The 22,910-nt window shown below is 34.6% G+C and overlaps 1 protein-coding gene across 1 annotated transcript; it reads left to right on the top strand.

Annotated features, from left to right (window-relative positions):
- Positions 1-13,736: 13,736 nt before the first annotated feature.
- Positions 13,737-20,331, top strand: PRMT4A (protein arginine methyltransferase 4A). Its single transcript, XM_039018822.2, has 15 exons — positions 13,737-14,464; positions 15,001-15,060; positions 15,307-15,409; positions 15,515-15,661; positions 15,870-15,973; positions 16,213-16,311; positions 16,402-16,471; positions 16,721-16,817; positions 17,072-17,126; positions 17,823-17,906; positions 18,201-18,278; positions 18,717-18,820; positions 18,901-19,073; positions 19,152-19,303; positions 19,896-20,331. The coding sequence occupies exons 1-15, from the start codon at positions 14,261-14,263 to the stop codon at positions 19,995-19,997; spliced, it is 1,632 nt and encodes a 543-aa protein (XP_038874750.2). The 5' UTR covers positions 13,737-14,260; the 3' UTR covers positions 19,998-20,331.
- The last annotated feature ends 2,579 nt before the right edge of the window (positions 20,332-22,910 follow it).

The raw sequence follows: 22,910 nt of genomic DNA, 5'->3' as shown, positions 1-22,910 counted from the left end.
GATTTTTCTATGAATTAACAGGTAATTCTTCTATAGAGGTAGAACCAAGCGTTTGGAGCCAATCGAGGTTAATTTAAAGCAATTTGGAGTCAATTTGAGCATCCGGGCTTCAAATGAGTGAAAATAACAAACCTGGCCTTGTTAGCAGCGTCACAATGCTAGAACAAGCCTAAGCCCAATGCTAGTGCAAGAGCTAGAAGGCAGTAGGCTAAGAAACAGGGAAGCATTGCAGCGCTACGGACATTGACGAAGATACCAGCCATCGCATGCGTCCGCCATTATGCATGTCAGCATCAGGGTCAGCATTGCTCCTCTACCTCAATGCTCGAGGAGCCATGTATCGGCGTCGCAATGTTGTCCTCAACTTTGCGACCCTACGAATATTTCTCTAAATACTCTCTTCGTTTTACGTCAAATTTTTATGTTGAAACTTATGGAGGCCTAGGAGAGGCATGGTTTTCTTCCTTCCTCTTTCTATTTTCAGTATCAATAGGTTAGATTTATATTTTATTTTGGGTTGTAATTGACGAATTGGATGGTCTTTCTTGATTTGTCTATGAATTAAGAGGTAATTCTTCTAATTTCTTTAAGTAAGAGGTTCTATGTTAATTTTCTTGAGATTTCTTTGATTGGATTTAACGTTCTTAAATTCCATGCTTTCTTTTAATATTGATCTAATTTAGATTTTCATTTATGTGTTGGATTGATGAACCTATCATGTTTGCATATCTTTGCTAGTCATCGAGCTCGAGCATTTCTCTAATGTTCGTCAATGCTTGAAATCACCCTGGTAGCATATGATTGAGTGTGAATGCTTAGGTTTATAGGTTGGACTTGGACCTTAGTAATGCATGTTCAACCTAGATTCAAAGAACACTTTGATTAGCTAATTAGGCTATCTATTAATTAATCAACAAAATGGAATCCTCGATCTTCATGCATGTGATTTTTAATTCTATATGATCGCTGAGAACCCTACAGAATTAAGAATATATAGCTTAGTTAAGGTAGGTTTTCTAATCTTAATTAATTCCTAGGACGGTTGATTGATTTGGTTTTAATTAGTTGTTGGCCTTTGTAGAGACTAGTTAAATCGAATTGATTTAGTTGTTGTGCATGTATAGAACAAAATGTTTGCTTAATTATTGAGCTTCATGATAAAAAAAAATTACATAGAATTCTCCCTCTTACTCTAGAAATTAGACAGACTCCAATCCTAGATTATATTTACCCCTTGCATTTTAATTTCTTGCATGTTTTCAATTTTACAAAAACCAAAACCCTCGCTTTTACTGATTTTCACAGTGAAATTTAGCTTAAGAGAGATTTAATTCTTGGCCTCTCTGTGGTTCAACTCCGTGCTTCCCGCTTGTGCTACCCAGTAGTATAAGTAGTAGTTTGGTGTTTTTTATAAATATATTATTTTGATTAGGGTTGGAGTTGAGTTGACAGCATCGATCTTCGGGACCGAACAACATGATCAAGAAAGTGATATATATTCATTCTACCATTGTAAGGGGGTAGATCAATCTTCATGTTGTAGTCGGCTTCTTGCCTCGAATATTGATTTCCACACTATTGTGGGTAATTATGAGGATCTTGATATTGTTATTGGTAGAAATTTCTATTGTGATAGCCTTCTTAAGGTGGTTCTTGATGTTCTTTGAAGTAAACTTGATATGAAGGTTGAGGGAGTTGGTGTCTGTGTTGCTGAGTAGCTAATGGAGGGAGGGTTTCCTCATCCTCAGATGAATGAGTTTCATAACCCATAATAGGGTGTAGAGGTCCTTGTTGTATAAGCTGGTGGTTAGGGAAAAAATTGGTTTAAATCTTGAATTTGAGTCGAATTACCTATTGGTGTCCCAAGTAAAGCCTTTCTTGGATGAATTCTTGTTAAATCTTGATTCTTTAGAGAGCTAATTTGTAGCCCTTGTCGTTTTTTTGTTTGTTGGTCAGGAGCTCCTCTGTTTTCTTGATTTTCTTGACTGACTTGATCAACCTCTTTTCCTTTGCCTTTGTTTTGGTTATTCAAAACTTTACCAATTTCAGCCTCGAGGAGCTTAATGGAATGCTGCATACCCAAGATAGTGGTGTTGATATTGTTGATGGAATTTTCTACCGCTGACAGCCAATGATCAATAGTTTGGGGTGAAGAAGATGCTTCTGCATCGGTGAGGCTAAAGTCATTGTTTTTGGGGTTTTTGGTGCCCATCAGGTCTCTTTCATGAGGTGCTCAGATACTAGTTGATGAAAACAAGAATCTTGAAGCAAATCTTGGAGAGAAATTTTATTAGTTGTGAATGAGAGATGGAAATAGGCTTCCCTTAAATAAACCCAAGGGATAAGGGTTTTTTCACACCGAACTACCTAATTAACGAACTAAACCTAAACCCCCTTAAATAGTCCCAAGGGGGAAGGGTTGGATCACACCTAGACTAAAATTAACTTATTTAAAGTCAATTTAACATATGGATATTTTTCCCAAAATGCCCCTTTTTCAAAAACTATTCGTATAAAAAACCACTACTTACATGTCTACACATGAATGATCAGGATCAGATCATTTATAGGACTTTACAACAATTGTAACAACTACAAAGCAAGTCATATTCATAATGTCATCAGGATAATATACTCAGCCTTATCCATCTACTACAAACCATTTAGGTTATCACTTAAACATGATCCACCTGTATGTCTCTACATACATGTTTAAGTTATAGAAGATAACCCTGGATTTTAGTTTATTGCTTTTTGTGGGTTAATACTACTAAATGTTAAAAAAATACCTCTTTATTTTATTTGATATATAAAGTGTTTATACAATACAATTACAAACTATGAGACCCACGAATTTAGGGCATCAACCCCAACATACATTTCTCTCTCAATTCTCTACAAAATGGCGGAGCCAATATTCTGGTGCAGCATCATAATCAGACATTCTTGGCTATACAAATTTATAATTCGTTCATTGCCACCCTTGAGTCATCAATAGACCCTAGTTGGTATGTTGATAGTGGGGCCTTAAACCATGTTACCTTAGATCCAAATAGTATGAATCACTCGTTTGAGTACGAAGGTAACGAAAAAGTAACCATTGGTAATGGTAGTGCCTTGTCTATTTCCCATATTGGATCATACTCTTTACCTACTTATGATGATGGAATGTTAAATTTGAAAAATGTATTGTGCATTCCATAAATAGCTAAAAACCTTATTATTGTTCCATAAATTGGCTTAGGTAGGATAATAAGGTTTTTCTTGAATTTCATGATGGATATTGTCTTGTAAAAGATACCTATACGGGCAAGGTGGTGCTGTAGGGGGAGCTTAAAAATGAACTTTGTCGAACTGGGACAACAGGAGCCATTGGTAGTGCTTCAGGTTCAGTAGCCTCTTGCTTGAAGTCATTGGTAGTGCTTCAGGCCCAAATCTTGTTCATAAAGGGAACAAATGCCTTAGCCCATTTGGTAAAATATATATTTCATACCACGTTAAATTTAATGAATTTTCATTTCCTTATGCCATAGATTTTAGGCTCTTGAGAGACTCAAAAGGCCCATCAGGCCCTTCTGTCGTGTGGTGCTTCCCGAACCCACCATGGGAAGATCAGTCCAGTAATAAATTTACCAACCTTCAATCACCACCCATAAATATAACTCATCAAAAGAATGCCAGACCAATATCGTTGCCCCCCACTCTCTTGGTCTAGAAATAAATGACCCACTGTCCACTACCGCACCACCCAATATCTCTACTGACCTCTTACTTGCTGACTTAAGCCCAAATGCCTCGACTTCCTCATCCTTAAATCGAGCTCACCCTAATTCACGAACTACCTTTGATCATCTGCCTTCCTCTTTTCCATTCTCCCCTGCCTCCCTCTATTGGGTTGTATGTCCTAAAACTCGCCGTTTGTAAAATTAAATATTTTCTATTATTAATAAAGATGTTATTCAACATTTATTCAATAAAGTTGTCATTGAATTTGTAAATTGCACTTATAAAGACTAAATCTAATAAACTAAGATCCATGACTATTATATGAATACTTGAACTTTATGTGGAGACATAAAGATAGATCAAGTTCGAGTAAATAACCAAAATGGTTTGTACTATACAAATAAGGTTGGGTGCCTTATTTTGGTAATACTATCGGATGCAGTCCACTCTGATCACTCACTAGACTTCCTAGCTCATGTTTTCTAAATGTTTTGTTCCTCCCCCTCCCCTCCCCAGGTAGCCAAAGGAAAATAGTTTTGAGGTGTCACTTGGGGTCAAGATCTGCCACACCACAAGGTTGATTTATCTTAGCTATTTGAGGTTTATTTTATTATTATTTTTTAAAAGCTTGGTTGTAGGTAGTGAGTTGGGAGCTTGTAAATACAAAATGTATAAATATTAAAACTTGGTTGTAATAAAGTAAACTATTTGTAACTAAGCAATCTTCTAGATTATATAAGTGGTGGGCAAAATAGGTTAGAGTAGATAGTAGGTATCACAAAAGGTAGTATTTACTGTCTTCACGTCTCTTTTTGGGTGAAAGAGGTAAACCCGGAAGGGGTGTGATAATTAATATATTTTTCTTCCAAATTTTTGTTTACTATGTGTGTATGCACTAAAATGTTTGCAAACATACTTGTTCGAGCCCATCCAAACAACTCATTTTAAGTATTTAATTGTATCTTGCCAAATGTACGCATGACTATGCGTTGACGTATAACATATTTGGGAGTATTCTAAAATGGTTGAAATAACTTTTCTTATTTTTAAAAGCACTTGAAAAATGCTTTTGATAATTAGAAATTAATTTTGTGTATGAAAATTTCGTTTGCATTAAGGGTGTTCGTGGGTTGGGTTGAAGCACTTTTTAAATCCAACTCAATTGTTCGGGTTGTAAATTTCTTCAACCCAAATAACTTTTATAAAAAAAAAAAACCCAACCTTACCCAACCTAAAATATTTGGGTTGGTTGGTTCTGGTTACTCGGGTGATTTATTAAAATTTTTGTTCTAAAAAATAAGTAAAATATTAATACATAGAAATTTGATTTAATTATTTTATATATTGAATTAAGATTAACAACTCGATTTCAATTTATATAATGCAAATTTTCTTTCCAAAGTTCTAAAAAACTTTTTTTACGAGTTGTTAGAGAATAAGTTATCTAAAAAGTAATGAACTTAAATAAAAGAAAAAAATATATGTACATATAATTGAATCCTAAGTGTGTATATATCGGGTTGGTTTGGGTTACTTTCGGTGAACCATTGAATCAACCCCACCCAAAAAAAAAAATTATTTATTTGAACCCAACCTAACCCAAATGAGTTGATAACCCAACCCAAACCGCACAGATTGAGTTGGGTTGATCGGTTTCTTTGGGTCATTGAGTTTTCTAAATACCCCTCGTTTGCATGTGTAGAATTAAACATTGAATCAATTTTGAATTATGAAATGTTTGTTTCAAAATAATTTTAAGCACGACATTCACCATTTCAAAATCACTCCCAAACATGTATTTATATCTATAACAATCAACCCCTTTTTCCCCTATGAGTTATGATAGTTAACTTAATGAATAGCAAAGTTCGGTAAACGAATGTGTATTAACAAAGCACAGTTCTAGCTCACTCGTCGTTGATAACTTGTAGAAATGCAAGTTACTCTGTCTCTTTTATCTAAAACAATTAGGAAAAAGTGTCGAAGATAATAAGGTCATGCGATCACACACACACGAAGTTTAATTGCTTACATCATGCGATCACACACACACAAAGTCTAATTACTTACAAATAGTTATAAATTATGCTTTATTTGGTGTAGAAAGTCTGTTTATCCGATCACGTGGAAAGTCTTAATGCCAAAATGGAGATCGCATAGTTAACCAATTCAGTGGATTCTTGCAATGGAAAGTGATGCGACACGGCTGATGAAAGTCAAATAAAAAAAAACAAGTTGGTAGTTGACAAGAAAGCTTCACGGCAGAACCAATGAACTTTTGAAGCACAGCAGGCGACACATCTGGGTATGACATTTAATGCGCTTTATCAACACAATCATTAGTGAGAGAAAAGAAGTTGCCCCTGGACGCCTATATATACTCCACAAGAATGCCATGCAAAATGGGGGATATAGAAAAACAAAAGAGAAGGAGAGAACTAAGAAATTGGAGGAAACTCCGTAAAAAACCTTACTTCTCTTTCAACCCATTTGTGAACCTTAAGTGAGAACTTAGGTTTTCTTTGGAAGCAGAAGAGGAGCATCGTCTTCAACACAATCTAAGTGAAGTAATCATTGAAAAGTCGAAGGAAGCAAGAGATTGCATACCACGACTTGACCTTCTTTCTCTATTTTTTATTATCTTAGTTGTATATATATTGTGTAACATTGAGAAACATCTTTTACCAATATGAATGCATATTTAGCTCATCATTTATCCATCTTTGTTATTATCATCATGAGTAACTAAATCACTTATGGGTTGAGAAGCATTTAGCTAACATGAACTAAGTAAAAACATAAAGTTATGTGTTCAACTTATTTTATGCATGCTTATTGAATACTTGAACAAATCAAAAGATTATACAAAGTAGATTAAACCTAAGTTTGGAAGAACTAAGGGTTTAGATTTCATTAACAAAAAAAGAAGCTCATTTAGAAATAAAGGCATATCTCTTGCAATAAACACTCATCACATGCATCTTAGAGATATGATATTGTGGGCTTTGTGCATTGAAATATGTAGATTATAATTTTGAGTGATCTGCTTGAACGCATGATTTATGCATTTACTTATGAATATTAGGGAATATTCTTCTCAACCTTACTTCTATCCATTTGAATTATACACTCATCAGACTGTCTCACATAGATTGTATTGTCCATCACGTTTGTCACTTAACCAACCTTAGTGTTAGAATAACATAAACCAACTCATCACTCATTTAGTAATTTAGGCACGTCAAGATCGAAACAAAAATTTTCAACGCATACTTACAAAGTAATCCCTAAGTTCGACCCTAGACTTACTAGGACTCTAGCTGAACTTTGACTTGGGTTCGACTAGATAAAATAGTGCATTATAAATCAACATTTAGCATTCATTCCATCGCATAGTAAAAACACATCAGTTGTCAATCGTTGTCAAACATAAAAACAAACAAACAAACAATAATATTAGTTTCAACTATCTCATTAAACATTTTGAATTTGTGGTTGTTTTTTTTTCTACACCATGTTTCATTATTAATTGTGTAGGTCTATTTTTTAAATTGATCGATGTGCTATACCAATACGTTATCATGAGCCATTGGCAAAACTAGATTTTTTTATCTAGAAAACTTCACCTGAGTTTTTTCAAGAGTAATTTGCGAGCGAACAATTAAAAAAAATATACAAATGAATGTGAACTATATATTTAATACATATTCGATGAATTTTCATATCTTGTAGTTAATTTTTCTTTACAAAATGATAGATTAACAAACGGATTTTAAAATATTTTTAAATATGCTTGACATTCAAACTAATTGAGTTATATAATCCATTAGCAAAATTAATTCCCATGATATTTTCTATATATTTTGATGGACTTTTAGTGCTAGATTTTCCAACAGGCCCAAATTAATCGTAAGAAGCTGAAAGAAAAATGGGAAAAAAAAAACCCACTCTAGCTCACAAGCTCATAATGAAACCAATTAGGTGGGAGAAATGGTTGCAAGAAGACCACGTAGAGGCTGAAATTACTGCACACATGGAGGGGAGGATAACACTCAAAGACCAGAAACTAGTATGAATAGCATCTGAAAGTAAAACACATACACACATACTCTCTAACTTTCCCTTTCTTCCTTGTTAGCTAAATTCTCTCGATTCTTTCTCAGAAAACAACTTACAGTTATACTCTTGTTTGCATGAAGGAGAAATTGAATAAGAAATAAGAAAAAAAAAAAAATAAGAAGATGATGTAGAGCGAAATAAGAGGAACACTGGGATTACGTGGTTTGGATGCCTACATCCACAAAAAGACACATCTTGAAGAGAATAACAGATGAGTACAACTCTAATATTTTCTAATGTGTATCTTATATCCTAATTGATTATGAGGGCTCACTATTTTATATATGTTGAAAAGGAGATCAGATTACATGTAAATATGAAACAAAAGAAAAAACAAATTCTGTTACAAAGATATAGCCATTGGATTTATAAATTCTCCCCTTTAAATCCAACCTTGTATTTTCTTCAAGTGTCTTTCGGATTTTTAACCTTTCTCAAGAAGATCGTATCCTATCAGTTCAGAGTACTTATGGAGCTTCATCGTCGTTACTGGCTTTGTGAGCATGTCCACTAGATTATCAGAGGTATGAACCTTCAAATTTTGTATTTCTCCATTCTCAAATTTATCTCTAATGAAATGGTATTTAACATCAATATGCTTGGTTCTACTGTGATATTGTAGATTTTTAGATAGGTGAATGGTGCTCTGATTATCACAGTAGATTTTAACTATTATTTAATTCAATCCGAGGTCATTCATCTATCCTTTAAACCACAAGCCTTCTTTAATTACCCATGTTAATGAAATATATTTAGCCTTTGTTGTTGATAAGGCCACAATTGATTGTAGAGTGACCTTCCAGCTGATTAGGTTTTCCCCTAGTAAGAATATATATCCTGATAATGACCTTCTTTTATCATTATCCCCTGCAAAGTCCAATCAACATAGCCAACAAGGTTAAACACTGATTCATCTGACTTTTAATAGGTTATGTTAGCATTCTTTGACCATATTAGGTATCGTAGTATCCATTTAGTGGCTTCCCAGTGCATTTTTCTAGGGATGGACATATATTTGTTCACTAGGCTAGCTGAGCAGGATAGATTAGGTCTAGTAGAGACCATTAAGTACATCAAACTGCCCACAACTTAACTATAGGGAATTTTCTCCATCTGCTGCTTGTGTTCTTGGTCACTGTCATTTGGTGAATTTACAGATGAAATGTTTAGCTATAGGAATATTAACTGGTCCAACTTCATTTAGGTTGAATCTCTTAATTACCTTTTCACAGTAGGATGTTTGATTAATGCTTAGGGTAGAAGAGCCTCAGTCTCTCACAATGTCTATCCCTAAGATCCTCATTGATTCACCTAAGTCCTTCATGCCAAATTCTTTACTTAAGAGACTTTTGACTTGAGTTAGACAAGCCTTATAACTCTTTACCAGGAGCGTGACATTCACATATAATAGTAAGTAGACATTTCCCTTATAGAAGGTAGTGTTTATATATGCACACATGTCATGAGAGCTACTATGAAACCCTACGCTAGTAACATAGTCATTAAATCTTCCATACCAGCACCTAGGAGACTGCTTGAGGCCATAGATTGACTTGTGTAGGAGACGATACAAGTCCTTTTCCCCCTTCACTACATAACCTTGAGGTTGTTGCATATAATTGTTTCTTCTAGATATCCATGTAAGAAAGCAGTTTTTACATCTAGTTGATGCAATTCAAGGTCATGTTGAGTCACCAAAGATAATAGAAGTCTGATTGTAGTATGTTTTACAATAGGGGAGAAGATCCTAGTATAGTCAATACCCTGTCTCTGAGTAAAGCCCTTAGCAACTAATCTTGCCTTATATCTAGGCTTCTAATCTTTAGTGATACCTTATTTCAATTTGAAGACCCATTTGAAAGCAATTGGTTTGCATCCTTTAGGAAGAGTAGTTAGGGACCAAGTGTCATTGACCTTTAGGGAGTCAATTTCCTCATTCATAGCCTCGATCCACTGCCTGGCATAATAACCACTCAATGCCTCTTCAAAAGTGGTTGGTTCTTGATCATTAGAAGCCACAGTGGCATTCAACACTAGATTCATATAGTTCGTGTCTGCATATCTGGCTAGAAGGACTATATTTCTTCTTTGTTTGTCCTTTACAAGAGAATATTGACTCAAATTAGGTGGACAACCAACATTTTCAACATGAACACTTGATGTACCCTCTATCTCTTTTGTGCTAGTATCAGGGTCTCTTTCTGTAGGGGTTTGTCTAACATTTTCCACCTTAAAATTAGTGGTACTAGTTGAAGCTTATTCTCTAGGACTCTCCCCTTTTTGCATGAACATCTCTTTTTCTCTAAAGGTGACATCTCTACTGATTATAAATTTTTTCTCAGTGGGATGCCATAACTTGAACCCTTTCACACCTTCAATAAAACCAACAAACATACATTTAGCAGCTCTGACCTTGAGTTCCCCCTGATTCTGATGAACATACCCAACACAACCAAACACCTTATGGTCATTTAAATTGGGAGAGTATTTGGACCACTTTTCTTCAGGTGTTAGAAATTTTAGGGAGGTGTGAGGACTTCTATTTAGGATATGCACTAAATAGGCAGCAACTTCAACCCAAAACTTTTCATTTTGAACCCTTTCTCCATGATGGTTCTATTTAACCTCTCATACTATTTAGGTGTGTGTCTTACTATCCTATGCCTTGTAATCCCATGTTCTTTACAAAAATTTTTAAATTCTTCTCCATAGAACTCCAAGCCATTATCAGTTATAAGGTATTTGATTTCCTTTGCCTTTTGTTTTTCTATCATCAATTTCCATTCTTTAAATTTTCCAAAAACCCGATCCTTAGTTTTTAAGAAATACAACTAACTTTTTCTTGAAAAAACATCTATGAAGGATAGTAAATACCTTGAGCCACTTAGGCTTGGAGTTGAGGTTGGTCTTATAAGTTTGAGTGAATGTAATCTAAAATGCCCTTTGTTGTGTGTTGAGCTTTGATAAATGAATGTCGTTTAGCTTTTTCCAACACACAGTGCTCATAGAATGACATTTTGTTACTGGTCTTCTCAGGCAGGATGCCTTGTTTGGACAGGGCATCAAGGCCTTTTGAGCTAATAAGAGACAGTTTCTTATGCCATAGGTACGTCTCTGTTAAATATGAGGTGATAACAGCATTTGCTTCACTTATCATTTCAAATTCTCTGACGATGAACAAATCATTCACTTTTTCTCCCACTAAGACCAACTTAAAGTACTTTAGGACTTCCAGATAGCCACCTTTATCCTTTATTCATAACCAAGAGAATCAAGGATACCAAGGAAAATGAGATTTCTTTTAAGATTTGGGACATGCCTAACATTTCTTAGAAGTATCACCGTTTCATCCTTTAGTTTCAATGAAACGAATCCAATTCCAATAATCTGGCATGCCTCATTATTTCCCATGTACACTGACTCCCCACTGATTTCTCTGTAAGAATTGAACCAAGGCTTGAAGAGTGTCATGTGGTAGATGCATCCAGAGTCAAGCACCTAGTCGTGTTTGCCTAAAGGACTTACTAGTTTGCTTGGTTTTGAGTGGAGGCAAGTGCATCAAAATATATGAAAGAGCCTTCAATAATAGATGCTTTAGGTTGTTTACCTTTTGCATCTTTCTCTTTTTCTTGGTTCTTTCTCTTCAAAATGAAACAATCTTGGATTACATGACCATTTTTCTTGCAATACTTGCACTTCAATTTCTGTTTAGCTTTATTTTCTTCATTTGGTTGCTATTTTCCAATTTTTCATTGGTTTGATTGAGGTTTTCCTTCAAAAAATGAAAATTCTCCACTATGATGATCTCTCTTTGATGATTGAAGTTTCATCTCTCTGGTTTTAAGGGCTGAAATAATTGTGTATATGTTGATTTTATCTCCACCATACTTCAATGCATTCTTTACATCTCTATGTGCTTCTGGTAGAGAATTTAGAAGCACAAATGTTTCATTTTCTTCACCGGATTTTTCTCCAAGACTCTAGAATTCAGAAACAAGTTTCTTGTATTCATCTACATTATCTGATAGGGGCTTTGAAAAATCCATCTTGAAGGTAAAAAATTTCTCCCTTAGATACATTTTGTTTGTTAGGTCTCTTTTTGTATATAGATCTTGAAGTTTAATTCAGATCTTATAAGTTGTCTCTTCTCCAATTATTTGTCTCAAAACACTGTCACTTAGATTCAGAATCAGTGTTCTATATGCTATTGATTCCATGTCCTCTTTTTCTTGAGCTATTACTATTTCAGGGAGTATTGATGGATTAATAAGGGCCTTGAGAGCCTTTTGCTATACAAGAATTTCTCTGATTTTGGGCTTCCAAAAGGCAAAACCACCATTTCCATCAAACTTCTATATCTCTACTCTTACTACTGACATATCAGGTAAGTTTTAAGATCTTGATCCTCCAAAAAAATGAATCTTGATCTTTAATTCTTGCTTTGATACCACTTTTGATGGGCTTTTAATGCTGGATTTTCCAACAAGCCCAAATTAATTGCAAGAAGTTGAAAGAAAAATGGAGGAAAAGCTCACTCTAGGTCATAAGTTCATAATGAAACCAGTTAGGTGGGAGAAGTGGTTGCAAGAAGACCATGTAGAGGCTGAAATTACCGCACACGTGGAGAGGATGATAACACTCAAAGACCAGAAACTGGTCTGAATAGCATCTGAAAGTAAAACATACACACTCTTTCTAACTTTCCCTTTCTTTCTTGTTAGCTAAACTCCCTCGATTCTTTCTCAGAAAACAAACCCTTACTTACAATGATATTCTTGTTTGCATGAAGGAGAAATTGAGCAATAAATAAGAAGAAATAAAAATAAGATGTAGAGAGAAAGAAGAGAACTACTGAGATTAAGTGGTTCGGCCTTAAGAATGCACACATCCATGGGAAGACACAATCTTGAAGAGAATAACAGATGAGTACAACTCTAGTCTTTTCTAATGTGTATCTTATATCCTAATTGATTTTGAGGGTTCACCTTTTTATATCTTGAAAGGGGTATCAAATTACATGTAAATATGAAACAAAAGAAAAAAACATATTCTGTTACAAGAATATAGCCATTGGATTTACATTAACATATTTTCCCACTCACATATTTTGTTATTAGTTTTTTAGTTTAATCTCTTAGTTGGAATTAATCTTTAAATTAAATTGACTATTAGTATTTGTAGTATTGTGAACCGAACACTAATTCAAAGGTTGATATTCTCACATTTTATCGCTATATAAAAAGGATGTAGGGGTTAAAGTAATATATATGATATATTAAAGCTCGGTACATATTCTCATTCCAAAAGTAAAAGTAAATAATCTATCAACTCTATCATAGCCCAAAGTGGAATTAAACTACTGAAGGAGGGTGTTGCAACGTAATTGATAATTTAACATTATTAGATACATAAGAGATAAACTACACAGACATTTCAAAGCTATGATTATCAGGAGACGTATATATTTTTGTATCTATATCCAACTATAATGGGAGTACAATATTGCAACGAGTGATAACTTCATTCCATAAATATTATTTATTTTTTAAGTAAGGCATTGATGATTGTGAAAATTTTGAAGGAGAAAAAGGAATAAAAAGAAAAAACAATATAAGGAATTTTCTTTCCAACCAACCCACCATCTTTTGGAGGTCCCATACAGCATTAGATTCTTTTTCTAAGTGACACGTTACTTCGGAGGCTAAAATATCAGCGGGGTGTACTCAAAAGTCCATATCAGCATCTCACATCGAAACATAACCCATAAGCACGCGAGACAAGCACGTGACCGCCCTTTTTGCTCGATTGCACCAAAACCCTTCACAAAATGATGCTCTTTCAAACTTCTTGTCTTTTTAACCTTTGCTTTCCTTTTAATGTTGAAACTTTTTTTTTTTTCAAAATAAATAAGACGATCCATAAAAGGTTTAGAATTTCAAAGATATCAACAAAATGTGGATGACTAAATATTTATGAATAGATTATAGAAATTAAATATATTAAAGTGGGAATAAATATTGAACTATCAACTTTTATGTGTGAGATTCAATTCCCACACTACATATATCGCTCAATAAGTAAGCATAGTTTGTACATAAAAAAAAATGAAACAAATAAATAAATATTTTCTAATTATATGTGAAGATTTGAAAATATTGACGAAATTTCAATACCAAATCAAGAAAAGGAAAAAAAAAAAAAAAGAAGGAAAAAATAACATATAAAAACTGGGCTTTAATGCCACTCAGTTCTGTCTCTCTCTCTGCCGGGCGGCTGCTTCCATAGAATTTCCAAAACCTTTTCGTTTCTCTCTCAGAAACCCTAATTCTCCTCCGAACGCCTTGCACTACTGAAAACTCTGTACTTTTCCATTTTTTGGAGTGAAGATAGATTTTCGGCTTCAGGTTTTACATTAATGGAAGGCTCTTTAGGGCAAAAGCACAAACCTCAGGAGTTCACTCTTGTTTCGATTTCTGAGCTTGCTTCTTCGTCTTCCTCCTCGTCATCTTCGTCCGCGCCGGTGGTTGCACGGTTCGGTGGAGGTTCCGGCGCGGCAGAGCTTCGGTTACGGCAGGAGGCTGATTCCGATGACCTTGCTTTCGATCTTCGGACTTCTCAGGTTCTTTTTCATTTTTAATGAGTTTGCGTATCGTGATTGTTGTTTTGTGTGTGGAAGAATTTAGAAGGAATAAAGAAGAGAAAAAAAGAGAACTACTTTTTGTTTTCTTTCTTTTGTTTTTTTTGGTTCTGCATTTTTTAAAAAAATTAGATATGGTGAGTGCATTGTAAGAATGCTCGTTTTGGTTTACAGGTGAGCTTAATGGCATACATTTTCCGTTCTTAAGAACATTGAGTGTTAAAAAGATGTATATAGAAGTTTAAGTATACCATAACCTGAACATCTAGCTTTTAAGCTCAGTGATGATTTACTATCAAAGCACGGGGTAGTGTGTTGAACTCTTGCACTGTCCTATGTTCCATATTGATCAATTGTTTACGTGTTGGTATTCACGAGTTAAATTAACATTCTACCTGACCCATGCGAATTTAAGAATATCTACAGAAGATTAGGTATGCTAGAATTCGTCAGCGTCAACGGTGAGCAATTTAGAGAATATAATATGATTGATTTCATATTTGTTTTCATATCTTCAGATATTTCGGTTAGGCCCTGTTCAGTCAGTTTGCATTTCCGAAGACGATGCCAATGAAGAGGTAAGAACGGTAGTCTCACGCTAATAACTTCGACATTGTGAAGAAATGTTTGCATGCTCTTCAATTAAAAAAAAGGAAAGAAATTTATATTTTAATCAACCCTGCCATTTCTTTTATGTGTTGCTTCCCTTACAAATCTGTCCCCACAATGGTAATTCAGTATCTGTAATTCTGTACAATTTAACTTGTTAAAGAACGAAGCCCTGTTCTTGTTCGTGTCATTCAATAATTTCACTTTTAAAACAGAAATCTCATTCCAGAGGAGTTACCATTCAATTTAGAAATGAGGAAGAGGGCAATGCGTTTCATTTTGCTTTTGATAAGAGGAAGAAGGATGATCTCGTCCAAGGTAGAAATCAGGAGTTCACCCCAATTGTTGCAACTATTGATGTACAAATTTGTTGATGTTTTCACTTTGAACACTTTACTGAAGTTAACCTTTTTCTATATTCAGGGACCACTCATTTACCAAATGGTGAAATTCCCTTCTTAAAAAGCAAGTTTGATGATAAAATAGAATCATCATCTGCTAAGATGTACTTCCACTACTATGGACAACTTTTACATCAACAAAATATGTTGCAGGATTATGTGAGGACAGGTTATATAAGTTAGCTGTTGTTTATCTTGTAATTTTATTTTATGGACCACTTTCAGAAATTTTCAAATCAAACGTATTATTATCTTTCTACTGATAGCTAAAACACTGGCGTAGCGTACGTGTTACCTGCCCATATGGTAATGCTTCAATTTGTTAACTGAACTGAATTACATGGTAAGTTAACTTCGGTGGTTTTGTGTTTTTTCAGGAACATATTATGCAGCAGTAATGGAAAATCGTGCTGACTTCACAGGCCGAGTGGTGGTTGATGTTGGTGCTGGTAGTGGTATTTTGTCATTATTTGCTGCTCAGGTACTCTAGGCTATGGTTGATGGTCTTGTTTTGTTGTTTTCTTTTCTTTCTTTCTTTCTTTTTCTTTTTTTTTTCTTTCTTTTTCTTTTTTTTTTTGTTTTTGTTTTTGTTTTTGTTTTGTCTTGTTTTGTTTTTTTTTTTTAATTTTTAAAATATAATATAGGAACAACTCTCTTTTGTTTATTCGCTTCAACAGTTCTGTAATTGAATTCAGATCTCATGTCTTATATCTTCAACAGGCTGGCGCAAAGCATGTTTATGCTGTGGAAGCATCTGAAATGGCTGAGTATGCTCGCGTATTAATTGCAGGGAACCCTGCCTTGAGTCAACGAATTACAGTGAGTTTTTTTAATTGTGTAAAATCTATTGCAAGTATCATTATCTGTCAATATTTATGTCATAGTCATATTCTTCAATTCAAAACTCAGGTAATTAAAGGCAAAGTTGAGGATGTAGAATTACCTGAGAAAGCAGACATTTTAATCTCAGAGCCAATGGGTGAGAGCTGTAGTCAAATTGTCATATATTATCAAATTATCTTGGGAGATTGTGCAATTTTGAATGATCCTAACACTTTTAGCTATTTACTCGTTCATATGTAAACACCCCTGAATAAGCAGATTAAATAATTAAAAGGTATAACCTCCAAATGAAAATGTTTGAAAGTTATGATTTCCTGTTTCCCTCCTTGATCTTGGAAACAAGTTGATCTTAGCCCCATTTCTCAATTTTCTTATTTGCTGTTAGGCACCTTATTGGTCAACGAAAGAATGCTGGAATCGTATGTGATTGCGAGGGATCGTTTTTTGCACCAAAATGGAAAGATGTTCCCAACAATAGGAAGGTAAATTGATAGTAGAAAATTTTCATCAGGCACCTTTCTTACTCTCACGTGGTTGGGGTAAAAATATTATCTCATAGTCATCCTTATCTTCATGAAAGAAAACAACAGTTTTGACTTCTTAATTGTATGCCATTTTATTATCATGGTTTATTTCACTGCGTCTTCATCTTCTCATTTCTTGTTCTTTTAAGTGCTTATGAATCAGTTATAAATATTATTTCGGGTTCTTATGAGTTAAGATGTTCTTCATGTAGGATTCACATGGCACCGTTCAGTGATGAATATCTATTTGTTGAAGTAGCTAACAAGGTGAGACTTTTAATGAAGTTCCTTAAAGGTTAAGTTACCATTTCTGTCTCTGAGGTGCAAATTTGTTTTCACATTGGACCTTGGAGTTCTAAAAGTTTTAGTTATTCTCAAATTTTTCATTTTTTTCCAAAATATGTCCTAGTCCTATCTTCGTTTAGGAAAATGAGAGGAAACATAGCCCTATTTTATTTCTAGCTTTCATGTTTAATAAAGGATATTTTTTATGTACTAAGAAAGGACGCAACATAGACGTTTATGAAATTGCATTTGAGTAAGAATTTACTCTCTTCCATTGGTATTTGAGTTGTCTCCCATAATCATATCAATCAAGCAAAATGTATCACATCATTTTATCTTTCATTGTAGAGGTCATTTTAGGATCAATTACTCAAGTTTTCAAAACGGAAGCATTTTCTAGTCTTCTCCTTTTGATTTTATTGCCTTTTCTCCTGATTACATTCCAACAATTTCCAAACATAATTAGCAGAATGAAAACACTCATGATGTATAGCTTTCACAAGCTTTGGCTTCAAATAATGACGCGCAATGTTTTGTGATTGAGGAAGCACATGGTTTAATAAACACTTCAGTGCAAATAATCCCGATAACTAAAGTGTATCCTCTTGGTCTTTCCTTGTCTCTTTTTGATCCAAAATAGTAATGAACAAAAATAAGCTTAATATGTTCTTTCTGTAGGCACTCTTTTGGCAGCAACAAAACTATTATGGTGTTGATTTGACAGCCTTGCATGGATCGGCATTTCAAGGCTATTTTTCTCAGGTGTGCATCCCTTTCAAAAACCTGAAAATAAAATTGTGGGCCATTTTTAATTTAGATCAAAATTTGATGATTAACTTAAAAGTTTAATCTGGATTTGCCCCATTACTCGAGGATTTCTGAATGACAGCAAAGGAAAACACATTTGTAAATTATGGCTTAATGCACATGCACCCCCGTTCACTATGATGTACCACAGTATTTGTAGTTATAACATGCGGCATTATCTCATTTCTCATTTCTGTTTCTGTTATTTAAACTTTGTATCCATAATATTCTGTTTTATGTTACAAACAGCCAGTGGTGGATGCTTTTGATCCAAGATTATTGGTCGCCGCTTCAATGTCTCATGTTTTAGACTTCACAAATATCAAGGTACTCCAGAACTGTTGTTTTTTTTATTAACGGAAACATTTCTGATAGGCCTTTCATTAACATATAATATTCTCTTTTTATCAATTAAAAGATTGGGTTGGGAAGATAACTTTTTTCACGTGTTTCCATTTAAGGGAATGCGTGGATTGGTTCTTGGCCAAAATTGATTGAGAGTCAACATGTCACTTTAAGGAAAAATTTAAACCTGCACAAAAACCAATGGACTGAAAATTGAAAACCAAATTTACCTAAACAAATGCAAAATTGAAATGAACTACCAAAACCAACCAACCACTTTATTTTTTATACTTTTAAAAGCGGAACTGACAGTCGGAGACTCGGAGTTCCATCTTCTTCTTGTTGTTCTGGCCTTTCTCTTCCCCCCCCTGGAAATATATGGTTTGAAATGTATTCTGACAGAACCACTCTTATTATCAGGAAGAGGAATTGTATGACATAGATATTCCTCTGAAGTTCGTTGCTTCTGTGGGTGCCAGAATCCATGGATTGGCCTGCTGGTTTGATGTATTATTTAATGGCAGGTAAATATCGGGTTATGAGATAAAATTTTGGCAACTGGCTACTACATCATTGATTGCTTATAAACTGCTTCGACTTGCAGCACCGTGCAAAGGTGGCTTACCACTGCCCCAGGTGCACCGACAACCCATTGGTACCAGTTACGTTGTGTCCTTTCCCAGCCAATTTATGTCATGGCAGGACAGGAAATAACCGGCAGACTTCACATGGTTGCTCACAGTGCTCAGAGTTACACGATTTATTTGACTCTATCAGGTTGATTTCTTTATCTTTCTCATATTTTTGGTTCCTTTGTTTTGTGTTTTGAGCTTGCTAACTAAGATTGCTGTGTAGCCAAAATGTGGGGCCCTGGTGCCGAGCAAGGAGGAATACTTCAGTCGTCGTCGTGCAAACTCGACCTAAAAGAGCCCTACTATAGAATGTCCCAACCACAAGCCTACCCCATGGTTCAAGATCAGCAACAACAGCAGCTAATTCCACCGCAGGTATTTCATTACACGTTTTCCACTATCTCCTCGACTTTCTCGTGTTTATTATATAGATTGAAATTGGTTCTGAAACTTCTAGAAATGTCTGCGTAACTGCAAGATCACGTTTGGAAAAGAAGTTCCCTTTTCTGCACATTCTTATATCAACTCGACAACACCAAAACTCAAAATTTTATTACCCCTACCTTTAAGATATTTTTGGAAATGAGAATCACTCCTCATTTCTATTATGTTTAAAATGAATGGCTTTTTTACCAGCCCATCCTGAACCAGACTGTTGATTTTGAAAGAATGGATTTTCCTCAAAAGGTGTGAGCAAGCTCGATTCGATTTGTAAATTTGTCTACCCCATTATAATCTTTTAATACAATGTATTTCTAGTATTTTTTTTCTTCCTGTAAACGTCTGTCGTGTCTACCTTGGCATTCCAAGATTTTGTGGGTGTCAAGAATTTCGTTGTTGCCAATTTGAGCAACAATTTGATTGGTCAATATATATATATCTTAGTCAAGTTCAAATTCTCTTACCTTGTATCTTTAACTAAAGAAATTGTTTATTGTTGCTAAAATGAACCAACTTTTTCAAACAGGATGCAGCCATTCAACCTCAGGATTTAGACGACGCCGATCTGATGCTACAGGCATCACCTAACTCAGGGGCTCCGCTCAATTCATTGATAGACAACATTTAAAGTGTTTGAGATGTGTTCGAATTAGTTTGGCTTTGCATTGGTGACAAGAACTGGGCAGAAGGTCTTCTCCTTGTTCATCTCTAACCTCCTCCCAGCCAGTGAGGTCATTGATTATGCTTCCACAGTGAGATTCTGTACAATTTTTACCTATGATTCAATTACGTTAAACAAATAATCATATCTTGTTTGCTGCAAAATTTTCCTCTTTCGATATTTATTTGGAGGCTTTTCGATGATGAGCCTGATGGATGATGTAGTTGGAATTTTTTTTTCTAGGAATCTTTTACTAGAATATTGTTTCAGGGAAAGTTTAGGCTGATTTTCTGAAGAAAAATGTGCCTCAATTTGCAATTCCATAATTTGGCTCAGCAGGTAACAATTATAGTTCTCGTAATTTACATAATTTTATCCTTCTATAATTAATTTTTTGAATTCTGTTGCACCCATGGGTGTGCCAGTCATTCTAAAACATTACAATAAAGGCTGAGAGCTCAAGTTAACCAAGATATTGATCTTGAATTCTTGATGGACAACGAAAATTTTTGGAAAAATGATTAAAATATTGTTTTAATCAATAAATATAAGTTTTATGCTTAATACTCTATTATCTTTTTGGTTAAAACTTTAGGATATAGAAATTTCGTTCTGTTCTCTCTTCTTTCTAGTCCACAACTATATGGACCAGTGTTGGATTGACTAAATCTCTTGATTTTTTTTTTTTTTTTGAGTTCCTAAGTTCGTATTATTAACAGCATTGGATAAAAATTTTCAGTGAAGGACAAGCGTAAGCATATATTAATGGAATAAATGCCATATTTTGGACCCTACAAGTTTTGAATTTGATGTAAGTTTCAGAATGTAAGAATTCTACTTCAAGGTTTTACGATTGTTTGGTTCTTAGGTTTTAAGATTTGTATTTTGACTTTTGATTTTTCATCAACTACTCACTTTTTTAACTTTTTAGTTTGCACAAAATTGAAAGTGAGTATAAAAGTGGAAAATTGAGTTTAAAGAGTAAATTTTGAAATTTAGAGACCAAATTAAAATAAAATTTAAATTACAATGATAAAATTGTAGGTCTTGTTTGGTGATTACTTTGTTTTTTGTTTTCAAAAAAGAAAGTCTATCTCTTTTCTATCTATTTTTTACAATGATTAGCACAATAGTTGAATTTTTAGTTAAATTTAAAAAACAAAGTAAATATTTAAATATTATTTTTTTTAGTTGTCAAAATTTGGCTTTATTTTTTGCTAATAAGCTTAATTTTTAAAAACAAAAAATGAAATGACTATCAAATGAGGTCATGAAATTTTGAATTCAAAACTAAATCGAATAACTTAAAACTAAAAGAAGCAATAATTTGAGATTTAGGGATCAAATGAAAATGGGACAAAAAAAAAAAAAAAAAGTACTTTTTCTACATTAATTTATTTGTTTGGTCAGATGGACTCTCAACCAATTAAAATATGATGGAGAGGTTCAAATCAATACCATATTAAATGAGCTAATAAATGGAGAATTTTTCACTACCCATTTTAGTCTCAATTTTAAATGAAACATTTTACCCTTAACATTGATTAGTTTTCTCCTACACCTTAGTTGTCATCGAATTGTCATCTTCAGTCACGTTACAAATTTAGATGCAAAATGCATAGAAAGCTTCAAACGGGTGATCTGAAATCAATGTAGTTTTTATGGAATCGACTTTGCGACCGACCAACACCTCTGCAAACAAGACTACCAACGTAGGAAACAACACCCCAAAACAACCACCCACATGCTGAAAATGCCTATGCAAACCGAGACTACCCATGTCGGAACACACCTCGAGAAAGCCATCTTCTGCAACTAGGTAACTATCGAGCTCTGATGGCACAACTGAAGCCCCACTCCAATCGATTTTATCTACGACGACAATTTCTCTCTCAGTCTATTTTTTTCTCTTTCTTGGGATTGTGCAACTGCACTTTTCCTCAAGAGTAAAGCCTCCACAATGAGCTCCAGGAAGTGGAAGATGGGTTTATTTGATAAAAGAGACGTCCAACGTCAGTTGTTAAAACGAATTCTTCCCGTTTTCCCTCTATTTTTCTTCAACGTTTCATTTTTCACTATTTGGTTGTTATTTTTCAATTTTCTCTCTCTTGGTTGTTATGCTTAACCAATGTCATTATGCTAAGTGACTCCATATACTTTAATAAATAGCAATTACACGATAGGAGTACACCATCGTTGAGAGCCTATCATTTAGCAAATTTATTTTCCTCTCTTCCGTCTCTTCGTCTTCTTCGTTTCTGTCTTTCCGTTTTCTACATGGTATCAAAACTTTAAGCATCCTATTCCTTTCTTCATGGCGTCAAGCTCGGGAACATCTGAAGAAGACTCTATTCTACCAGTGACATCAAACTCAGGTATTCATTCGACAGTTTCACCTCCAACCAACATCTCTATATCTTCCCCATTGTTCACTCCACCTGCTACTCAACGCATTCCTCCCCTTGCTCGAAACCCGTTTTACCCTCCTCAATATGGCCCTCCACCACCGCCCCTTCACCCTCAGTATGCCAGATTTCCCACCCATCATTCTTTTCCAACTCAGGTACCGCTTAATCCATTCTCCACACTTCCTCCCCACAATCTCCAGTAGTAAACTTCCCTCACATGTCCCAATCCCTCACTGGCAAACTAAATGATTCCAACTATCTTCTCTAAAAAAATCAGCTTCTCAACTTGATCATGGGTTACGACCTTGAAAGTTTCATTGACGGCACCTATCCCTAGCCACCTAAATACCTTGATCCTCAATAGACACATCTCAATCCTCATTTCTCTTATTGGCAGAAGTGAAATCGTACTATCATGAGCTGGTTTTACTCCTCTTTCAATGAAGATAAAATGGGTGAGATTGTCGGTTAC

This window comes from Benincasa hispida, chromosome 12, assembly GCF_027475165.1.
Source record: "Benincasa hispida cultivar pf3 chromosome 12, pf3_genome.v1.1, whole genome shotgun sequence".
NCBI classification, from domain to species: domain Eukaryota; kingdom Viridiplantae; phylum Streptophyta; class Magnoliopsida; order Cucurbitales; family Cucurbitaceae; genus Benincasa; species Benincasa hispida.
This window is presented reverse-complemented; position numbering and strand designations above follow the sequence as displayed.